The sequence below is a fragment of the Sinocyclocheilus anshuiensis genome, unplaced genomic scaffold (assembly GCF_001515605.1).
Source record: "Sinocyclocheilus anshuiensis isolate Anshui unplaced genomic scaffold, SAMN03320099.WGS_v1.1 scaffold2218, whole genome shotgun sequence".
Lineage (NCBI taxonomy): Eukaryota > Metazoa > Chordata > Actinopteri > Cypriniformes > Cyprinidae > Sinocyclocheilus > Sinocyclocheilus anshuiensis.
Genome location: NW_015558568.1, coordinates 192904 through 213715, shown reverse-complemented (window position 1 = coordinate 213715; position 20812 = coordinate 192904). Strand labels below are relative to the sequence as shown.

Sequence of the window (20812 nt, the reverse complement as noted above, 5' to 3'; positions counted from 1 at the left end):
TAATAATTAATCAAAAAATTAGGATCCACCTCTAGCCATAACTGTCTCTGGGGGCGTAAGCAGTTCATACAAAAATCCGAATTAAGAGTGTACGTATTCATTCGAATTACCCAAAATAGTTATGAACTGCCATGAGATTGCTTTGTTAGTCAGTATATGCACATATGGGCAGAAGCAATGACAGAATAACACTGGGCAGAAGGTCTGAGAGGGGTTTCCTCTGTAGTTACAGGGCTCAGACATAAGTAGGTTCATATAAGCAAAGCTGTATCAATGCCAATGAACGATTCCCCTCCTCCTCTATCTCCTGCGCTCATCTCAGTGTAGACAGTTTCTGTGCCACAAGTGCATTGGAGATGATTCATAGGATTCTGCTAATGGTCACTGATAGTCTATCAGGAATGGCCTTAATTAAGGCTTAAGCATTCTCAAAGCCTTGTCATTGTAATGAATAGCTGAAAAGTAATCACGAGAAGTAGACTTTAATTAAGCATTTGCTTGAATATGTACAGTAATGTGCTATTGCTGTCAGGTTTGGCTAGATGACCATTATGGTTTGTCAAATACTCAACGTCAACCAGGAAAATTCTAGAGACTGCTTTGAAAAACACAGCCAGTCCTTTCTGCAGATCTTACTAAAGTGTTGCAGTGTAACTCTGAGGGAAGTGTGGGTCATTATCAAATCCAGAGCTCGGGGGCAGCAGAGACATTATATGACACCAGGCAGCACTATTAAACAGGGACTGTCTGCGGCACTGTTTACTGAGGAAAGACCAAAAATACAGAGACCCCAGCGCAATTCTCGTATGTAAAGAAAAGAGCAACGACCTTCAGCAGGGCTGTGATTTGAATTAAAGGAAAAGTTCAGCCAAAAATGAAAACCTGCTAAAAATGTACTCGTCCTCGGACCATCCAAAACGTAGATGGGTTTTTTCATCAGAACAGATTTAGAGAAATGTAGCATTACATCACTTGCTCACCAATTGATCCTCTGCAGTGAATGGGTGCCGTCAGAATGAGAGAGCTAAAACAGCTTATAAAAACATAATAATCCACAAGTAATCCACACGACTCCAGTCTATCAGTTAATATCTTCTGAAGAGCTGAAAACAAATCCATCATTGCAGCGTTTTTAACTTCAAACTGTTGCTTCCTGCCAAAATATGAGTCCTCTATCCATAATATTGCTTTCTGCAGAGAAAAAGTCATCTTGTCTGATTGTCTGAATCAACAGAGAAATATGCACAGAAATAAGCACTATTTTCACAAGCAAAAACAGTTCAAAACAGGTGGACTTTGATGTGAGAGGACAACTAGGCATGGACTTTTTCACTGTATGAAACGTTATCATAGATTATAGAGTCATATTTTGGCCAGAAGTGATGGTTTAAAGTTGATGGATTTGTTTCATATAAACATGCAGCTTTTCACTTCACAAGACAATAACTGATGGACTAGAGTCACATCGTGGATTATCGTGATGTTTTTATCAGCTGTTCGGACTCTCATTCTGACGGCACCCATTCACTGCAGAGGATCCTTTGGTGAGCAAGTGATGTAATGATACATTTTTCCAAATCTGTTCTGATGAAGAAACAAACTCATCTACATCTTGGACGGCCTGGGGGTGAGTACATTTTCAGCAAATGTTCGTTTTTGGTTTTTAACTATTCCTTTAAAGTGCTGGAAATGCAAAAACCAAGAAGATAAAATGGTTTTCTTTCTATAAATGGTTTTATTCCATTTATACACAGTTCATCACAAAATTCATGGTGACAAGTGCCCTGTAAGGCCTGTTTGGCCAAGTGCGAGTCAAAAGAGAACACCATGTACTGCCGTTAAATTTCCAATCTCCATTAAAATGTCTCTGTTAAAGCTGGTCTTTGCAGCTTGCATTAAATGAAGGCAATCGATTGTCATTTAACAAGCCAGCAAATAAAAAAATGTTATGGGAATTCAAGGAACAAAGACAGAGATGTCACACAATTCTGATCTGGCTGTAGTTGCATCGCTCTAGCTGGTTTTATCCTGCATGGCACTAGAGGAATAGCTCGTGTTTAATGGAGCTCATCTGTTGAGAGAGATGATAACATCTGTGATAACCAAACTCGGTGCTCAGCAATTATAAAGACCGTATGTGAATCTGATGCACCAAGCCCCAAAACGGTTCGAAACTGTGTTCGTTTGTGGGTGGCAGCATGCAAACAGCAATTCTCCCCCAGCTCACATGCTGCAGTGAAGGATAAAACTGCATGATTTCCCCCTCCACTGCACATGCACAATAAATGCATATGCTAATACACAAATGATTTATTAAGATATCCTCTTATCAAGAACCATTCTCTTCATCAGGGCAGGCTCTAGGTCTTTTGCTGGTGAGGCATCTCCCTGCTGCTGTTTTAAAGATTACATTGATCCAAACTTAATTTATGCCAAGAACCACTGCTGCAGTGAAGCTTTTGCACTGGCGTTCATCTGAATCTATGTGAGTCGAGGGCTACATGCTGACTCTCTACGAGGGAGATGCCAGATCTGCACCAAGATGCACAAGCATGTTTGCTGTGGAGGGAATACCTTAAAACAGTCTCATTTCTGCAAACTATAATGCAAACTGAATACATTTAGTGGGGATACTTACTTGGTTGTATATGTATATTTATTCTATACATATTTAAATTATTAATATAATTTTATTTATATTATTATTAACAAAAACACCTTTATTCTTCAAAGTAGTAGAAATCAGATTTTTTTTTTTATCCTTTAACCCTCACACACACACACACACACACACACACACACACACACATACAGTGGTGGAAATGGCCAAAATTCATTGGGGCGACTCTAGCTATAATGTTATTATAACATATGTTATACTCTGTAATGTTATTATAATCTGTAATATCATTAAACTTATTTTATATTGTTCTCTAATCCTTCTTGGATATCAAGAAAGGAACCCTGCAATTCTGGCCAAATGTTATAATGTAAGCATCATTAATGACCCCTTGTGTTTAATAAAAAACAAGCAAACAAACAAACAAACAAAAAGATTGATTAGTGAAATGAAAGAATGATTTAATAAAAAATGAGAATGATTAGTAATTGTCTCTAATTGGCCTGTTTAGCTAAGCCCTCAAAACACTTCCTATTTAGTGGTACAGTATTGCATGATTTGTATATATATATATACTTTTACTTTTTAGCGTATCAAGATGTTTCAATGCAATGAAGGTGCTTTAAAATATATGGATGATGTTAAATATGTTGATAGAAATATATAGTTGGCCTATAAGCTATATGTTTAATGCATTGAAGGGTGCGTACACATATGGTTGTAAGTAGCCTACATTCCTATGCATCAAAATATGTTATTTGTCATACTGTACATTTCTATAGGAATCGTAAATGCTGCAATTGTGCGCTTCAGTGATTATTCAGAAGATTAAAGTGGTGACATCAGAAGCGTTGACACCGGCAGCTTTCCATTGGTTTAGTGTACCCCTTGTGTTTAATAAAAAACAAGCAAACAAACAAACAAACAAAAAGATTGATTAGTGAAATGAAAGAATGATTTAATAAAAAATGAGAATGATTAGTAATTGTCTCTAATTGACCTGATTAGCTAAGCCATCCATAAAAAATAGTTCTTATTTAGTGGTACAGTATTGCATGATTTGTATATTATATTTAATAGTTTACACTTTGTATAAACATTTGCAATTCGTTTTTAAAAGGTAACATTACATTCTTCAGGACTTGGCGCTTACATATCTTTTTAGGAGCTCTTGTGCTCCTATACTTAAAAAAAATTAGGAACACCTTCTGATCAATGACAGAAATTAACCTTCCCATTATGAGGCAATATTTGACTCCTTAAAGTGATTTGCAATGGCATTTTTTTAACCTTTGTAATGACGTTTTTTCTAACTTTATTAAATGCATGCCATCTTTTGTCTCAAAAAATGTATATTTATAAACTTTTATCAAAAATTTTAATTAAACGATAAATTAAATTAAAATAATACAATACAATCCGGACGAATAAGTTACCAGTCAAATGAAATAAGCATCAACACAAATTTGGCATTAAGGAATATTAACAAACTGTTTCACGAAGCTCAGAGGTGGCATGAATGCATTAATAACAGTGTTATGGGTTGAATGTTTTATATATAAAGTTTTGAAAATAGAACAATTAAACGATTTAAATAACTTAATTTATACTTTAAAAATTAAACTGAAACCACCAGTAGGTGGAGACAAGTCACTGTCTTTGTCACTGAATTAATTTAATCGATTCGTTCAGACGGCTGATTCATTTTGGTAGGGTGACCATACGTCCTCTTTTTGGACCTAAAAACAATTCTAAATCGCCCAAAATGTCCGGGATTCGGTTTTTGCTTTCTACAGTCGCCATTCATAATGTGCGTTTTTTGCAAACTTTATGTATTAAAGTTCAATAACATTTGCATGGTTGTGAACGAATTTGTCAAGTATTTACGCCATGCCTAGGGTTGCCACGATTTACGGAATCGTCCCGTATTTAGGGCATCAAAGAAGCGTTCCGCATGAAAGCCATACAGAATGCAGTTTGTCCTAGAGGTCTGCATTCCCTCTCTCGCGGGAACCGCGGGACCCAACCGGATTTTTTGCGCTGCGGGATTAAATTCCCGAATAAAACGCGGTAGCGGTTGGTAGGGCGGTCTCTGGAGCGGGCGGTCTAACAATATCCCGTTCCCGACGTCCATTTAGAACAGCATATCTGCGATTTATTCTTATTGACCACCAGTACAGCTTGTGCTCAGGACTGTTATGCACGCCTGCACGCATGCTTTAAACGTCATGCGTCTTATTTGCGTGGTCTGTGCGCAGCATCTGCATAACGATGTTTAGAGCAGGCCGTACCGGTGATAAATAAACAGCCCTCAGACAGAACAGGCAGGTTGTCGATGAGTGACAGAGCAGAATAAGGATGGAGCAAAGTGTGGATGCAAGGACGTTCAACTCGGTTTTGTTTATATTTTGCAAAGTGTGGATGTAAGGACGTTCAACTCGGTTTTGTTTATATTTTGCTTAGTCTATAATTTTAAATGAAAGATGTTGTATTTATTTATTTTTCTCTGGGACACTTTTCCTACTGTGTTAACAGAAAAATGTCAAACGAATTTAGTATTTTGACAAGACAAATAAAAATAGCTAATAGGCTATTTTTGTACAACCTACATTTTTATTTATTTTTTTCTCTCTGCGACACTTTTTCCCTATTGTGTTGTCAGTGTTAAACTGATGACATGAAAGGGAGTTGGAGCTACAAGTATAAAACTCCAGCAGGCGCACAAACCCACGCAGCGCGCGGACTGAAGGACTGCATCACTCCTGCTCTTCTGCCGAGAATCCACCCTTCATCATCATACTCATCATCCAGCATGAGTGAGGTGAGCTTTCCTCATATACTATAACCCTCGGTGCACGATGCATCACTCTACTCTATTGTAACGAGCTAATGGGGTTTCCCTAGGAGGAAATTCTCTTTCAGTGTTGGGGAGACCTGAAAATGCAACATTAAGACAATGCCTTGAACTTGCATTCATTGCAGTCAGACATTCCCCGTTTGCTGAGTTTGAGGGCATGTTTTCTTCACTACAACCGCAAGAAGAATCGTTTTAATAACTGAAATGGCATCCATTTATCAAAACAACATGTTTAGTAAAGCTCAGAAGAGCGCGACGGGTTGGGAATATTGTTCTGTTGCATCTGCGCGCGCAGGCAGATTGTGGAATCAGCATTATCCACGCGATGATGATTAATGATGCAACAAATGACAGCTGTCAGTTAAGACTGGGATGACACGGTGATGGTTTATTGATGATATGCGGCAAGTTAATTTGCTCTCATGATTTTTAATTCGAATTAGCTAGTATTTTGATGCACCAAATGCTTTTAAATTAAGTTGATAATGTTTGCATGAAATATATGCATAGCTATATATTTAGAATTAGTTGGATTCTTGGAGTTTTTACTTACGATGCACATGGAGCCACCACAGATAATTTAACGTTTTTACGCATCTCTCGCCTACAGCTGTCTGGTCTCTTTTTCAGGCAGATCTTTTTAGGATTTATCTTTAAATTAGGGCTGAATTAAAAAATTTTTTTGTCAAAAACGTAAACACAGTCGTTTAGTAATTCGTTCGGATCCTTTTAATAAATTGAATTGGTTTGCAGAACAGGTCAAAACGATTCATTCACAAAACGAACTGATTCGAACTAAGCTGTTCTCGAATCAACAACGCACTGATTCATTAAACCGAGAAAGGTTTGTTGTCTTTCAGTAGCGGAAATTTAAATGTGAGATTCTGTAAACGAGATCTAAATTTAGCGGGAACTGTCGGGTCGGGAAGAAAATGATTCTAAGCGGACAGCGGGTGAACAAAGAGTGAATATATAGCGGGAGCCGGTGGGTGCGGAATAGAACCTTGCGGGGGCGGGACTTAAAAAACAGTCCCGCGCAGACCTCTAGTTTGTCCCCTATTTGCCGTATGACCACCTAGACCAGTGAATCTCAACCTTTTGGCGTACCGGACCCCAGTCCAATTCAGAACCATCCTCAAGGACCCCCAGAACAAAATTGACTCATCTATGTATCATTTGTGTCTTTGTGAGGACCAAATGCAGTATAATTCAAGTTAGTTGACCTGTCCAGTATTTGGCCATATCATCAGCTATATTGGATTTTTCTTTCATGGGAACATGTCATGTCAAAATATACAACATTTATACAAAAATGTATACTTTATACAGACCCCCTGGCCTTATGTCAAGGACCACTAGGGGTCCACGGACCCCTGGTTGAGAAACACTGACCTAGACCAGTGTTTCTCAACCCTGGTCCTGGGCGCCCCCCAGCACTGCACATGTTGTATGTCTCCCTTATCTGACACGACTATTTCAGGTCCTGGAGTTTCTTTTAATGAGCTAATGAGTTGAGGTGTGCTTGATTAGGTTTGCAGAACAGGTCAAAACGATTCATTCACAAAACGAACTGATTCGAACTAAGCTGTTCTCGAATCAACAACGCACTGATTCATTAAACCGAGAAAGGTTTGTTGTGGACATGTTTGACTCGTAATGATCCAGGTTAACCCCTCACTAAATCATTAAACCGAGAATAGTCTGTTTTGATTATTATTCCCATAACTCCCCATATCTATCCCCACTGACAATGATCCTTCACGAAAGTCACCGACTCATTGAACTGATAGGACAAAGAGCAGCAATGTTAACCAATAAAAGTTGATTATGACAGTTTTATAAACATAGTTGGTTTTAATAACATAATTTGAATAAAGGACGTCTAAAACTATATAAATGAAAATACCTTTTGCTATTGTATTAAATGCTAATAATATTTGGGTTCTTCTAAATGGCTTGTTGTTTTTAATGAGCTTAGTCGTGGCTGCAATAAACTTACCTGTTATACATGAAATGACAAACAACAATATATGCCTTATATATAACTCCTGGAACGTTGTAGAACGCCTAATATGCCGACGTGCCAGTGATCACGTGATGACGCAAGACCCGCTGACTTGTTTTTTCCTTTGAGTGTTCGAAATAACCGATTCCAGAAATGATTCGGACTTGCCATCACTACTGCCTTGCACGCACTCGAAATGCCCGAGGCGCGCGCGTTTGTGCATAGTGCGCGGCTGCGCGACGACCCACTGCAGCAGCAGTCGATGAGGAGCCGCTTCCCTCACAACAGGAGCAGGAAATGTAGAAATGTTATATAAATTATAATTTTGGTCTCGATTAAAAACATGCCTGAACGTAGTATTTGCTAAGAGAGCTTAATAAGGCATGTGGTGCACTGCACATCTTCAAACAAATCCGCTGGCCCATTCAAGCATGTCTGTCAGTTAAATGAACAGAGGACGCACATGGAATCCAGAAATACTGGAGAGAGCAATATAAGCAGGGAACTCCTCCATACAACGCTCTTGAATAATTGAAGATCTTCTCATGACCTGTTCCAGCAGTAGCCTACGTTCTTCTCACTGAAGAGTCAAAAGAACTTACTAATTTAGACTGAAGTGTTTGCATGTCCAGGAATATTTCTGGAATTCCAGAAATGTGGATGGGAACAAGGGAAAACACAAGTGGGCAGAATCCTATCAGTGATAAAGATGCTCATTATGGTCTTTATGGTCATTATAACAATATAACCTCAACACTTATTCATTTAATCATTTAAATTACGAAACATTATTTACTTACTATGCACATTTACTGAATCGTTGTGGGGTTTGATCGCCCCAGTTTCAAGGTAGAAACAAAGTAATACAGCTTTTAAATAACATGAGGGTGAGTAAAAAAAAATGACTGCAAAACAAAACAGCTGTCCTGTTTACAAGAGTCTGTCTGAATTTGAGGGGAGCGTCAGCATTAGGATTTGATATGTTTAGGAGTGTAATCTCTTTTGGCTCAAATGGGCTCTGTGACACATTTACCTGATTAGGTATCCGAGTCATTGTTTAAACAGGGATTTAATATGCAGTGAAAATACACCGCACAGACTGATGAGATCAGACAGAGAGATCAGGATTAGGCACAATCAGCGGTGACCTCCACTGATGTTTGTATGGATTGATTGGTCTTTCCGACATTTGAGGGTGGAGAAATCACTTTTTCTCTTTGTCTTCCCATTATTCCCAGAAAAGCTACTGCTGTGTATTGGTAAGCAAATCTGTACATAAAGCTACAGAATGAGAGCATGGAACTAAATCCAAAAGGTCCAGATTTAGAGGGCAGACCAGAGACTGAACCGCTGTCTGCACAGAGATATTAAGCAGATTTGTACATGACTTTTGTTGCCATGTAGGCAGGGTGAAATTACTGGGGTTTGGGTGCGTCTGACCCCCCCTAAAGAAGTCTTGTTCCCCCCTGGGGATGGGTGAACATGATGCAGGACGACTGAATGCGTGATGAAGCCTAGAATGCAGTTATATGAGCCTAATATTCAAGATATGAGGGCAAAAAATGGCAGTGGTTGGGTTTGTTTTATATTTGTATCATATAGTTTAGCAATATCACATGACTTGAGCAAGAGAGCTTTTTCCTGAATATCTGTAAGATTGCAAATGTGATGTTGATTTTATACAAGTTTAATAAACAATAATTTAATATTGTGTTACATTTTAGACACAATATTGTCTGTTTTTGTGCAATTTCGCCAATGAAAATATTACCTAAAGCCCTACCAGAACTGTTGTGAGTCTCTAAACAACACAGCGGTGTTTCATTACTGAATGAATCCACGGGTTTGAACGAATCGATTGAGGTAATGATTCAGTGAGCCATTCATAAATACAGTCACTGATTTCGCTTTTGAATGAATCAGCCGTTTGAATGAATCGGTTGAATGAAAAATGCCTGAACCGCGCAAACTGCCACTGAGAATCCTGGGAAATTTCATTTTCTCATTTTTTTCATTACTGAATGAATCCACGGGTTTGAACGAATCGATTGAGGTAATGATTCAGTGAGCCATTCATAAATACAGTCACTGATTTCGCTTTTGAATGAATCAGCCGTTTGAATGAATCGGTTGAATGAAAAATGCCTGAACCGCGCAAACTGCCACTGAGAATCCTGGGAAATTTCATTTTCTCATTTTGTGCTCTCAAAGTTAAAATGTTAACTTTAAAACGATATATCTCAGCATATTCAAAGATAAAAAAAAATATTTCTCAGATAATTTTTTCATAGTAATTTTTTTAAATACTTTTGCTTACCAATACACATTTGTATATACATTTATATAAAAAATTTATTTGCTTACAAATTAACCATTTTCCTAAATACAAAATAAAAATGAAAGCCTTTAAATATATATAATGAGATAAGAATAATAATATATAATAAAAAATGTGCATATACATCTTACAGTTTGTTTGCACTTCAGACAGCTTTCAAATAGCTGCGGTCCGATTTATTTAAACTTCTTAAGTTCAAACAATTAAATGGTTGATTGTAGGAGCCATAGTTGTGTAAAATAAATTTGTTACTTTATTTATTAATTTTTTTATTTTTTTGCTTTGCATTTATGATTGTTTCTGGTTAGATTGCACAATATGACCTTATAGTGAGATTTTAAAGTTGAAGGGGTTGCGTTAGCAGTAGAGTTGCTGCATGCAGGGCTCAAATAACGTTGCAAGACTTTTTGCAAAATGAGGATTACCATATGCAAAATAACGCCTAAACAATGTGCTTGATCTATTAGGAGCTACATATGAACTGAGCAGCTCAATGTGCTGTGGTGAATGCAGCTATGAACTTGATGGAGATCAAAAGCAACTTATGGCCCTCGAGATGCAAACACTGGATGTAATCAGGCCTGACAATTGATTTTTATACATTATGGCCCAGCGCTTCTGCATCTTCCACACGGATAAAGAGGAAATGCGCGCACGACTGTGTGCATGGGGGAACCAGACTGCACACACATAAACAACGACCCTCCAAACGCACTGCACATAGTGGTCCGGGGCACACGGTTCTTTTCCTCCTGCTTGGTTTTGTCCTCATCTTCCTCTCACTGCATTAAACATCTGATGGCGCGGCAGTAGATCTCAGATCCTGCATTGCACGGGAGCAGATTTACTGTTTATTTACTTGGTCAGTTGCCCTGAGCAGACTCGAGAGCAGACTCTCCTGCATCTCAGCACTGCACTTGTTTCCCTGATGTATCAGCAATGTGTACACAGTATCAAACTGCCTGTCAGAACCTGGAGCCATTATCGGCAGAAAGGGATTTGTGCCGCTCGCTCCTCAGAAGAGGCCTGGCAATGTTGAAATAGTGGCATAAGAAAGGATGGTTGGCTGACTGTGTCCGTCTCACCTTTTTGAACCCCCAGTCTGCAGATTAAAGGCGTCTGTAAGTGAATTACATCCACCCTTGGAGAACAGGGATGGACAAATTTGGCCATACAGCAATTCTGAGACAGACACTCACATGCAAATTTGATCTGGTTGCTGACACCAGAAGACAAGTCCAGTTCTTAAGCCAACCGCCCACAAAACTAATCACCAGAAGGGCTGTAACATTTACTAGTTGACAATGCCTTTTGCTTCCAAATGATGAAGCAAATGGCTGAAATCTATTTAAAAAATAACATATTTATTATAAATAAATAAATATATAAATACATTTTCTTAGAAGCAAAATTGAAAGATATTAACCATGTAAAACCTGACATATAAAATAATAGTCTACGTTTAAAAATGGAACTGTTTATTGAGCCTTTAGACAAAATATCAAAAAACACAGATATAAAAAACATTTTTTGCGTATGTGTTTTGTTTGTTTAAAAAACACCAAATTTTTATTCAGAGGCCCAAACTCAACAAAAATATGCAATTTGGTGTAGTTGCTGATATTCATATGGCCAAAAGGTAAGATAAAATTCTTATAGCTTGTAATGTAAATCAATGATATATTTAGCAGGGTTATTAACTAAAATTTCCATTAATTTGTTTTTTTGTTACTTCATTTATAAAATATTAAACTTTTTTTTTTATTTCAGCTAGTTGCCAAGGCAAAATTCCTATTAATTTAGTTTAACCGAATGTACTAAAATAACTAAAACTAAAATAAAAATGAATGAAAACTATATAGACATATGTATAAAAACCAAAAACTACAAAAAAAAAAAAATTTAAACTGAAAATATAAAAATAAAATAATTCAAATTATTAATAAAAACTATAATAGTATCTCAATGACACAAAAATAACACTGCAAATAACACTTTATAGCAATACAACGGACTACTTACATAAAATGCATTTAAATATCATAATGCAATGCGATGATGATTGAGAGATGAACAAATAAGCAATCCTCAAAAGCCTGATGTATTATATTTGATACATTTTAACATGATTCTTCTCAAAAATGATGCATGGATAATCAAGTTTTGATCATGGTGATAATTTAGAGGCCTTAGAATATTGCATATCGTTTGATACATAGGGTTAAAAATTTTCAGAAAATATATCTTGTATAATGTCGTTTTTTCTTACCCTAGATTGTCTTGTTTCATGCTTACACAAGGATTTGATTTTTGCAAAAGCAATTAATCAGTCACTGCAAAAAAAAAACAAAAAAAAAACTTTATGACGTGCACTTGGCTTTAGGGCTGTTACATGATAGGCTGTATAAATATCTCCCAACATGTCAAATTGTACAGTGTCAGATGTGATCCGTTCCGCTTTAAAGCTCATGAAATGGTCCCTCTATCTCTGCACCAGCTTCATAATGTCCGATGCATCACCTGCATCCGCTCTGTGATGAATTACGTCCACTGTAATGTGTCTGCCGTTTATCACAGTCATGTTTGTGATTCACCATCCCCTCAAACCATAATCATTCTGACAACACACACAGATTCCGCTCGGATCCTCGGTAATCCCTCTAAACTGCCAGAGAGAGTCCGACTGCAGCTCTCTGCCCAGCCTCACCGCTTGAGCAGTAATCCCTGCAGCCGCTCTGAAAGGGAATGTCACTGAACAGGATAGAAAGAGGGATGAATGAATGAAAGAAGGCATATTAGGGCAAGAGGAGGATTAGATGTGGATAGAGAGAGAAAATAGACCATTAAAGAGCCCATGAAGAAGATTTTACCCCACACTTCTAGTGTCTGGCTCAAGTTTAAAGCTGCACTCCGGTTTCTACACGGCGTTCACTGCTCCCTGCACACTGAGGAGTGGATATCAATAGAAGCTAACAGAATTTGGTTGTTTGGAATTTTGAGTATTATGGTAAAATATATAGAATTTAAAAAAATGTACTTTTTAAAATACTTATTTACAATACTTTAATGTAATTATTGTTATAATTGTAGTTGTAATATAATTTTATGAAAATATAAAAATATCAAATGATAAAATGTTTATTTGTAACCAAATTCATCAAATATTTTTGTACATACATATAATTATAATAATAGTAATGTGTTATTATTGTTTATTATTATATGTATTATATATAATATCATTTGGATAACTGTTTAAAAATATAATCAAAATATGAAATATAAAACATTTTTATTTGAAAGCAGATTCATTAACTGCATTAAACATATGTGTGTGCAACTTAATATATATTTACAATTAAAACAATATATTATTTTCACTTTTTAGCAAGCAACACATTGAATTAAACATGACATTTTTTAAGCAACCTTTTGTACAGTGAATATATATGAAACAAAAAACTCAATTCCTGGAGGGCTGGAGCCCTGCAGAGTTTTGTTCCAACCCTGCTTCCAACACACATACCATGTAGTTTTTAAATAAGCCTGAAGGACTTGATTAGTTGGATCAGGTGTGTTTAATTAGGGTTGAGTCTAAACTCTGCAGGGCTCCGGCCCTCCAGGAATTGAGTTTGACACCCCTGTTTTAGATTTATATATAAATGCTACATATAATATATATTATGTTAATATGTATGTTATTAATTAAGCTGGTGTGGGGGGGGGGGAGTGTAGAATCTTCCTGCCCACAGAAGTGCACTGTGCAGTCTGCTGCATGAAGAGTGGCCACATGGGATGGCGTTTCACGTGTCGGGGCAGAAGGAAATACCCCTGCAGTGGTGTCCTCCTCTTATGCGGGGAAAGTGAGGCGCGTGGTGGGAGGCGCCTGAAGGCAGGCTGCTGCCACCGCTAATGTCGCTAAATATTTGATGAGGAGTCCATGCAGTCGCCGTCATTAGTCTTGCTTGGATTATCTCAGCAGGAAAAACAGATTCCATTATCGCAAAATTCACGTAAAGGATGGTGGAAAACAAAGTAACCCTATGAAACAGGATTTTCATGTAACAAGATGGCCAATAAACGCAGCTGTCAATCATTTATACTCATTTCCTCAAGTGTGATTAGCTATTCACCTGTCTTTCTCTGTTTTCCCAGTGTTTTCTTCCTGATTTCGTGTTCTTGTTCTGTTTCCCGCATCGTAATGTTTATTTATTAGGCTTGTTGAACAATAAAACAGAGGTGCAGCTTTCTAGAACAGTGTGCTACTTCAGCACTAGTGAGATTCCTGGAGGTAATATTGTAAATCACACAAACTCTTCTGCATTGTGCAGCATATTATTTTAGTTGAGTCATAAATGGTGCTCAGAAGACACCAGAGTGAAACGCCCAGTTATATGTGTTCATATCAATATGCAAATTTGCTCCGGCTCAAGAATAACTGACCTTTTAGAATGTTGGCCAATGAATTGCCATGAAAACTGATATATGGGCATATAGTCAAAATGTGAGGAATATATAGAGATGACAACAGAGTTGGGTAGATTACTCACAAATTGTAGTCTATTACAGATTACATGATGAAATCTGTAGTTAATAATGTAATCTAGGTTGCACATTTTAGGTAACGTAATCAGACTACTTTTTAGATTACTTATTTTTTTTATCAAACTTGTTTTAAACATACTACTAAACATATCATTAATATTAAAAAAAGAAAAGGAAAAGAATATATCAACATCATAAAATGCATTAAACATTACATTACACCAGGGTTTCCCAAACTGGGCTTAAAGGGGCCATATGATGCTGCTAAAAAGAACATTATTTTGTGTATTTGGTGTAATGAAATGTGTTTATGCGGTTTAAGGTTCCAAAAACACATTATTTTCCACATACTGGAATTGCGTATGTTTTTTTTCTGTCAAATTCGGAAGCATGGTTTGCAAATGTATTTACAAGACATTTCTGAATATAGTCAAAGCTAAATGATATAAAACAGCAAGATTTTTAGAACGGAAAATTTAAAAGAAAAAAAGAATTAGAGACACTCAAATACTGAATAATTTACTGCCATTGTGTGAATAGTATGTAATCATATAATCCATAAAAAAGTAACTGTAATTTGATTATTTGCATTTTAAAATGTAATACTCTAATTACAAGTTCTTAATTTTAGCAATATGATTATGTTATCCAGATTACATGTAATCATTTACTACCCAGCACTGCTAGCAACCACCTAGAAACGTGCCCAACAGCCAATCATAACATCTTAGCAACTGCATCCCAATATGCTAAAACACTCAGAATACCTTAGCAATCAAATGGCAACATCTTAGCAACCACACGTTGGTGTCATTTAAAATCAGTTTTTCTTTAGAAAATATAAAGCGAAATAAATCTATTTGCTATTATAATTTGGAACATAATAGCATAGTTGTCAGGAATATGGACCGGTTTTGTTGTGTTTTCTCCCATGTGCTCCCCGTGACCCAGTTTCTCCCTCATGTGATTACGTTCATTTGGTTCAGGTGTGTCTTGTCTATTCCCCTCGTTTATCCCTGTTTTTATAGTGTCGTCTGTCCCGTGTTCCGTGTCCGGTATTGTTTGTCTCCTGATGGTGCTACTTGTGTCTCCTGCCTACCCTGTGTAACCCTTGGTTTATCTATTAAAGACTGTTCTTCCTGCAACTCCTACGTCGCCGCGTTCCTCGCTCCTACACAGTAGACATCGTGACAATAATAAGATAAAAAATGGAGTAATATAGTTTAAAAATATATAAATATGAATTTATATAATAATATATTTGTATTCATTTATTAATTACTAATAGTTACTTTATAACTGATAAAATGACTGATAAAATTATACAATTATAACATTGGATCAAGACACATACACATAATTTTATTTTGTTCAACAGAATTAATTTTATTCTTAGCAGATCCTACCCGTTCAATTAGTAGCAGTCAGCCATTAGCAAATGCAATTAGCAATAACTCTTTTATTATTAACCAATAACTCTTTGACTACATTTGATTATGAATACTGTTAAATAAAAGATGTTCCTTATTTAACCATTGGCAACTAGTGACTACCAAATCCTTTACACATTCATTTAAGATTTGACTGCGTTTAATATGAATGCTATGGAATACAAGACGTTTCTGTGCCAAAAATAAGTTGCGATCCATTCCAGCAGTGAGATCTGCTCGGAGATAATCATTTATGGAATCATCAGCATGTGGTTTCACACATTCATCAGTTAAGTATTTACGTCCTGCAGTGTTTTCTGGTGGTGAGGCGCTCAAATAAAAGCCACCGTTTGAGTTCCCATCCTCCAGCCTGTTTCCTGCATTCAGTCGAGCATCTGTTAGCCTTCAAATATGACGCATTGGATCCGAGTTTTTTTTTTCTTCTTTAGCCGTCTGTGTCCTAGTTGTGTGTTTCTCCCTTAAATTCTTAATAGATGTTGAGAACAGCATGGATGCCTTTCCAAGATCTTGAGCTGCCACATGAATCTAAAATAGCTCTCCAAATGGCTTCAAATAAAAAAAAAAGATCGAATACAGTATTTTTTGTAAATTCCTCAGTCATTTAACACAACAAGATTTTGGCAGAGGTATAAAATTTGCTGCTTTTTTGAGTGTGAATCTTTAGTGGAGGGTGTTTGATTTGCATTTTTTTAGACACAACTATCAGCTGCATGATTTGTACTCACTGTTGGTTGACAAAAGCTTTTTTAGAAACCACAAGAATGTCCATAAATCACCTTTGAGGAGGAAGCTGTCAGTGTTTGGTTCAGTGATCGTCTGTAAATGGGGTTTAAAATGCATTTATATTAATTAGTGAATCCAGCTGTCAGAGCGAGTGGAAATAAATGAGGTTCTTCATTAGCGTCGCAGCAGTGCATGCTCAAACTGCGAGGAGCAGGATGCTGTCGCGGCGTTGGGTGGCAGTGCCAAGCGCTGCTCTGAAGGGCACTGGTGTGCTGAGCTGAGAGCATCTCTGTGGCATCAAGTTCAATTCACTGCAAAGCCTGGTTCTGCAGTGTATTTGCAGAAGCCAGTGAGACTGGGATGCTTTGTGACACCTGAGTCATGCTTGACATGAGATTTATTTTCCACCTATGGCACTAAAGGCCAAGGCAAAGGGGTTCTTATTCATGTTTTTATATGCTGTGATTCTCATCCGCTGCAGCCCTTTGGGTCTGAGCGTGTTTGTCCACTGAGAAGCAGCAAACATCCTGTTCTCTTAAAATTTTAATTGCCCCATGATGTACACATGGGTTTCATTGCCAATCCTTGCTTCACTGCAGCTAATGAAGTTTATGATTACAATCATCGTTTTCATCATTGTTCATAATGAACACACAATATGGGGGAGGCATATGGCGGTAGAGAGAGAGAGAACGAGGAGGGTGAAAACGCTTCATCCAAACGGCTCCTCTCTGCCCGTTATGCATTAGTTATGCATTAACTAATTATTTCCTGCAGTCATTCTCTCATTAATGTGATTTTGTGTCCCTGATTTTCTTTCGGATAACTAAGATTGTCGTTTATATTGTTGGACTGCAGTGGTGAACGTGGCAGTGCCAGCTAACAGGTAAAGCTATGAACAAATGTTCTTCCAGTAACGTTAATCGAAAGTTCATTCAAAGTTATCTCTTTAATAATATTCTCAAAACGTTGGCACAAAATCATTATTACTTATAAAAAATAAAAAAACTTACTTGAAAATTAGAAATGTTGCCTTGGCAGCTCACTGAAACAAAAAAGTTTAAGAACTAAAATGACTAAAATTAATATTAAAAATGAATTAAAGCTAAATAAATAAGGGCTATAATTAAAAAATATTAATAAATAATAGCATATAAATAATACTAAAATAACACTGAACATAACTTTGACTTACAGAATTCTGTAAATAAAGTAAATCCTTGCCTACATAGAAAATAGCTAGGTCCTGAGTGAATTGACGTACCTTGAAGTGGCTATGCTCAGATGTCCATCTGATTAGCTAAATAAATTGAATAAAATCTCTCTCTCGCCCTTATTTGACCACACTCAGACTCGCATCTTTACATGCCACACCACTGACTCACACTTCACTCCAATGAATGCATTTGTTTGTGTCTCCCCGGAGCCCAATGTAATAATCCTAGTTTAATGGCATTAGCTCTGAGTCTGTGTGGTTTGAGACTGTCAGGACGGAGGGATGTAACCCTGCTGATATTGATGCTGCTGCTCTTCACTCCAGAGTTTCCTCACATAAACAGGATTATAAACAGGAGAGCGTTCCTCTGCAGTGAAGAGATTTCCCTCATTTCACCCCTTTCCAAGCAGAAACTGAAGCGGGGTGGATGTCTCACTGCGGGTTTGTACCAAGCGGCAACCTTCCGGTCTCTCTCTTGAAACCAACACGGAAGTGACTTAAACTGCAATTCATCGACTGGCCACTAGAGACTGGCTCCAAAAGGGAGTCAATCCCATAGAGCCCCCATGTTAAAATGCCCAACTTTACAGCAGAAAAAAATATGTTTACAGCCTGGTACAAAAAGGGGTTTTGGTCTATATAGCTAATTTTTAAGGGGGGTGAATTTTTTTTATAACTCATCCGTTTAAATTATATTAAGCCTTAAAGTTCTGCATAATTAAGGGCGTGGCCATTTGAGTGACAGGTGGATTGCTGCTGCGGTCACCACTGTCGAGCTAGGCGGGCGTGGTTTCAACAACCAGCTCCACCCACGTCCTGCCTCTTTGCCCATTTTCGATTATCCGAGAGTGACGCGCTGCCAAGATGGCGATGGCCCGCTCTGCCCAATTTAGCCTTCAAAAATGCTCTTCAGAAACCTACGAGTGATCCGGTGATCGACAGCGTGAAGTTGATGTATTTCCTCAGCGACCAGCACGGATCAGCTCTAGGCATGACGAAGTGGATATCGTCCTCTTTTGGAACGATATCATTTTCACAACGAAACACAGCGTCTTCACGACATGGCGCCGGCAGCAACAACAGTACTACAGCGAGAATAAAAGTTACAACTTCTTTCTTTGCGTGAACATTTGGGCGGTATTATGCAAATCTTCCCACATCGTGACGTAGACATGTGGGGGCGTGTTGGAACGAGCCATTTTAGGAGGGCGGGGTTGACTCGTAACTTTTATAAAGAATATCTCTTTGGATTTGAGACTTTAGTCTTTGCAACTTTACAGATCTTCTTTATGCACCAAGAGCTTGTAACATTCCAAAGAGAAAGGAAAAATTTAAATCGCATCATATGATCCTTTTAAGTATAAACTTAAAATTAGGGGAAATGAACATGCACAATTAAATATCCAATATCTACATTTTTCACTTAATTTTTTCAGAACTTTCTGTTATTTCCTCCTGAATCAACATTGAATTGACTCAAGCTGAATAATGACACCATTGTTTTTTTTGTAGAGCTGCTTATAGCTGAATGTTTGTTTCATAATTGATGAAGTTTACACAGTTATTGAACTGAACCAACACTGAACTGACTTGAGCTAAACAATGACACTACTGTCTTGTTAGAGCTGCTTTACAGCAGAATTCTGTCTCAAATTTGAAGAAGTTTCATAATTGTTTCTGTTATTTTCCTGTTTAATATTGTGCAGCTGCTTTGAACTAAGCATTGTACATAAAGGTGACTTGACTTGACTGATTGGGAATTTGGGCTCACATTTTTGCATCTATTTAATTTCTCAAGCTTTTATCATGAAATGTAGCACCAAGTGCTTGTATGTTCAACTGTCTATGCTCTATGACATTTCAAATGACTGTAATTTATGCAGCAGTGCCCTTCACCATCCCCATAACAGCCACAAAACTATTCACTACACCATCCAGCAGGATGACTTCTTTGCATCGGCTCCTTAATGCAAAGCAATAACCGAGCAGTTTGTATCAGAAGCTATGGGCAACATGAAGCGTTCGCAGATTTTCCCCTGCCAAACATTCTTATGCAAATTCCACACGTTTATCAGAGCCTGTAAGACAAAGATAGAACTGAATGCAAGAGGATTGATTGAGGTAGAAGGAGACAGAGGAAAAGAGAGAGAGAGAGAATAATATGATTAAACTGTGCCAGTGTGTGTATGTGTGTGTGGAATAATCCTTCTGCATATAATGACACGCTTTCCACTGTAACCAGATCCATACAGAATGCCATCAGCAGAAAACGAGTGGCATGCACACGCACACACACACACACACAAACACACACACACACACACACACATGCGCGCGCCAAGGAAGATTGCTTTAGTGTCAGAACATCAAAGCTCTTCTGAAGTGTTTGAAATTCATTGTACACACTGAGTTATTAATTCAGGATATGAAGCACTAAATTGTGATCAGCTAATGAGACAGAAAACTGACATCTTCAATGCCTGTCTCATCATTCTTTGGCTATATGGTATTTCTTCTGAATATATCTACAGATATTAATTTATTTTTATTTTTGTTTGTTTACAGAGACAAGAATCCGGGTCAGCTGGAAATATCAAACCCTCAGGTGGACAAGGTATAATTCAGTACTCTACACTGGAATTGTGCATTTTGTTATCTGGATAAAATCATTTGCAAGTTTGCATTTCTTTCTCTCTTACGCAGTGTAAACAACATTTGTAGAAAATGCAATATGATTTTATGTTTGAAGGTAAGTGTGGATTAGTAAAGAAACATGGTCATTTAATAAAGTGTGCAATTAAAGGAATAGATCTCACAAAAAATTAAATTGTCAGTATTTACTCACCCTCATGTTAAATTACTTTATTTTTTATGGTTACGGTAACAGTTCATCATCATCATGTTTTAAACTCATGAATTTCTAAAACTCATGAAAACTGAGAAATACAAGTACTGTTGGAAACACTAACGCTTTTAATGCATTAACTAATGGCGCTTTTCCACTGCGTGGTACGACTCGGCTCGACACGGCTCAGTACGGCTCGGCCCCGTTTTCGG

The 20812-nt window shown here is 37.4% G+C and overlaps 1 protein-coding gene across 1 annotated transcript in view; it reads left to right on the top strand.

The window, feature by feature from the left end:
• The first annotated feature begins 5336 nt into the window (after window positions 1–5336).
• The window catches only part of pcp4a (Purkinje cell protein 4a), a 22797-nt gene continuing 7321 nt past the window's right edge, over window positions 5337–20812 (top strand). Inside the window, exons 1-2 of the mRNA XM_016475112.1 lie at window positions 5337–5441; window positions 20321–20369. Coding sequence (XP_016330598.1) covers window positions 5433–5441; window positions 20321–20369 — 58 coding nt within the window. The 5' untranslated portion in view covers window positions 5337–5432. The remainder of the gene's footprint in view (window positions 5442–20320; window positions 20370–20812) is intronic.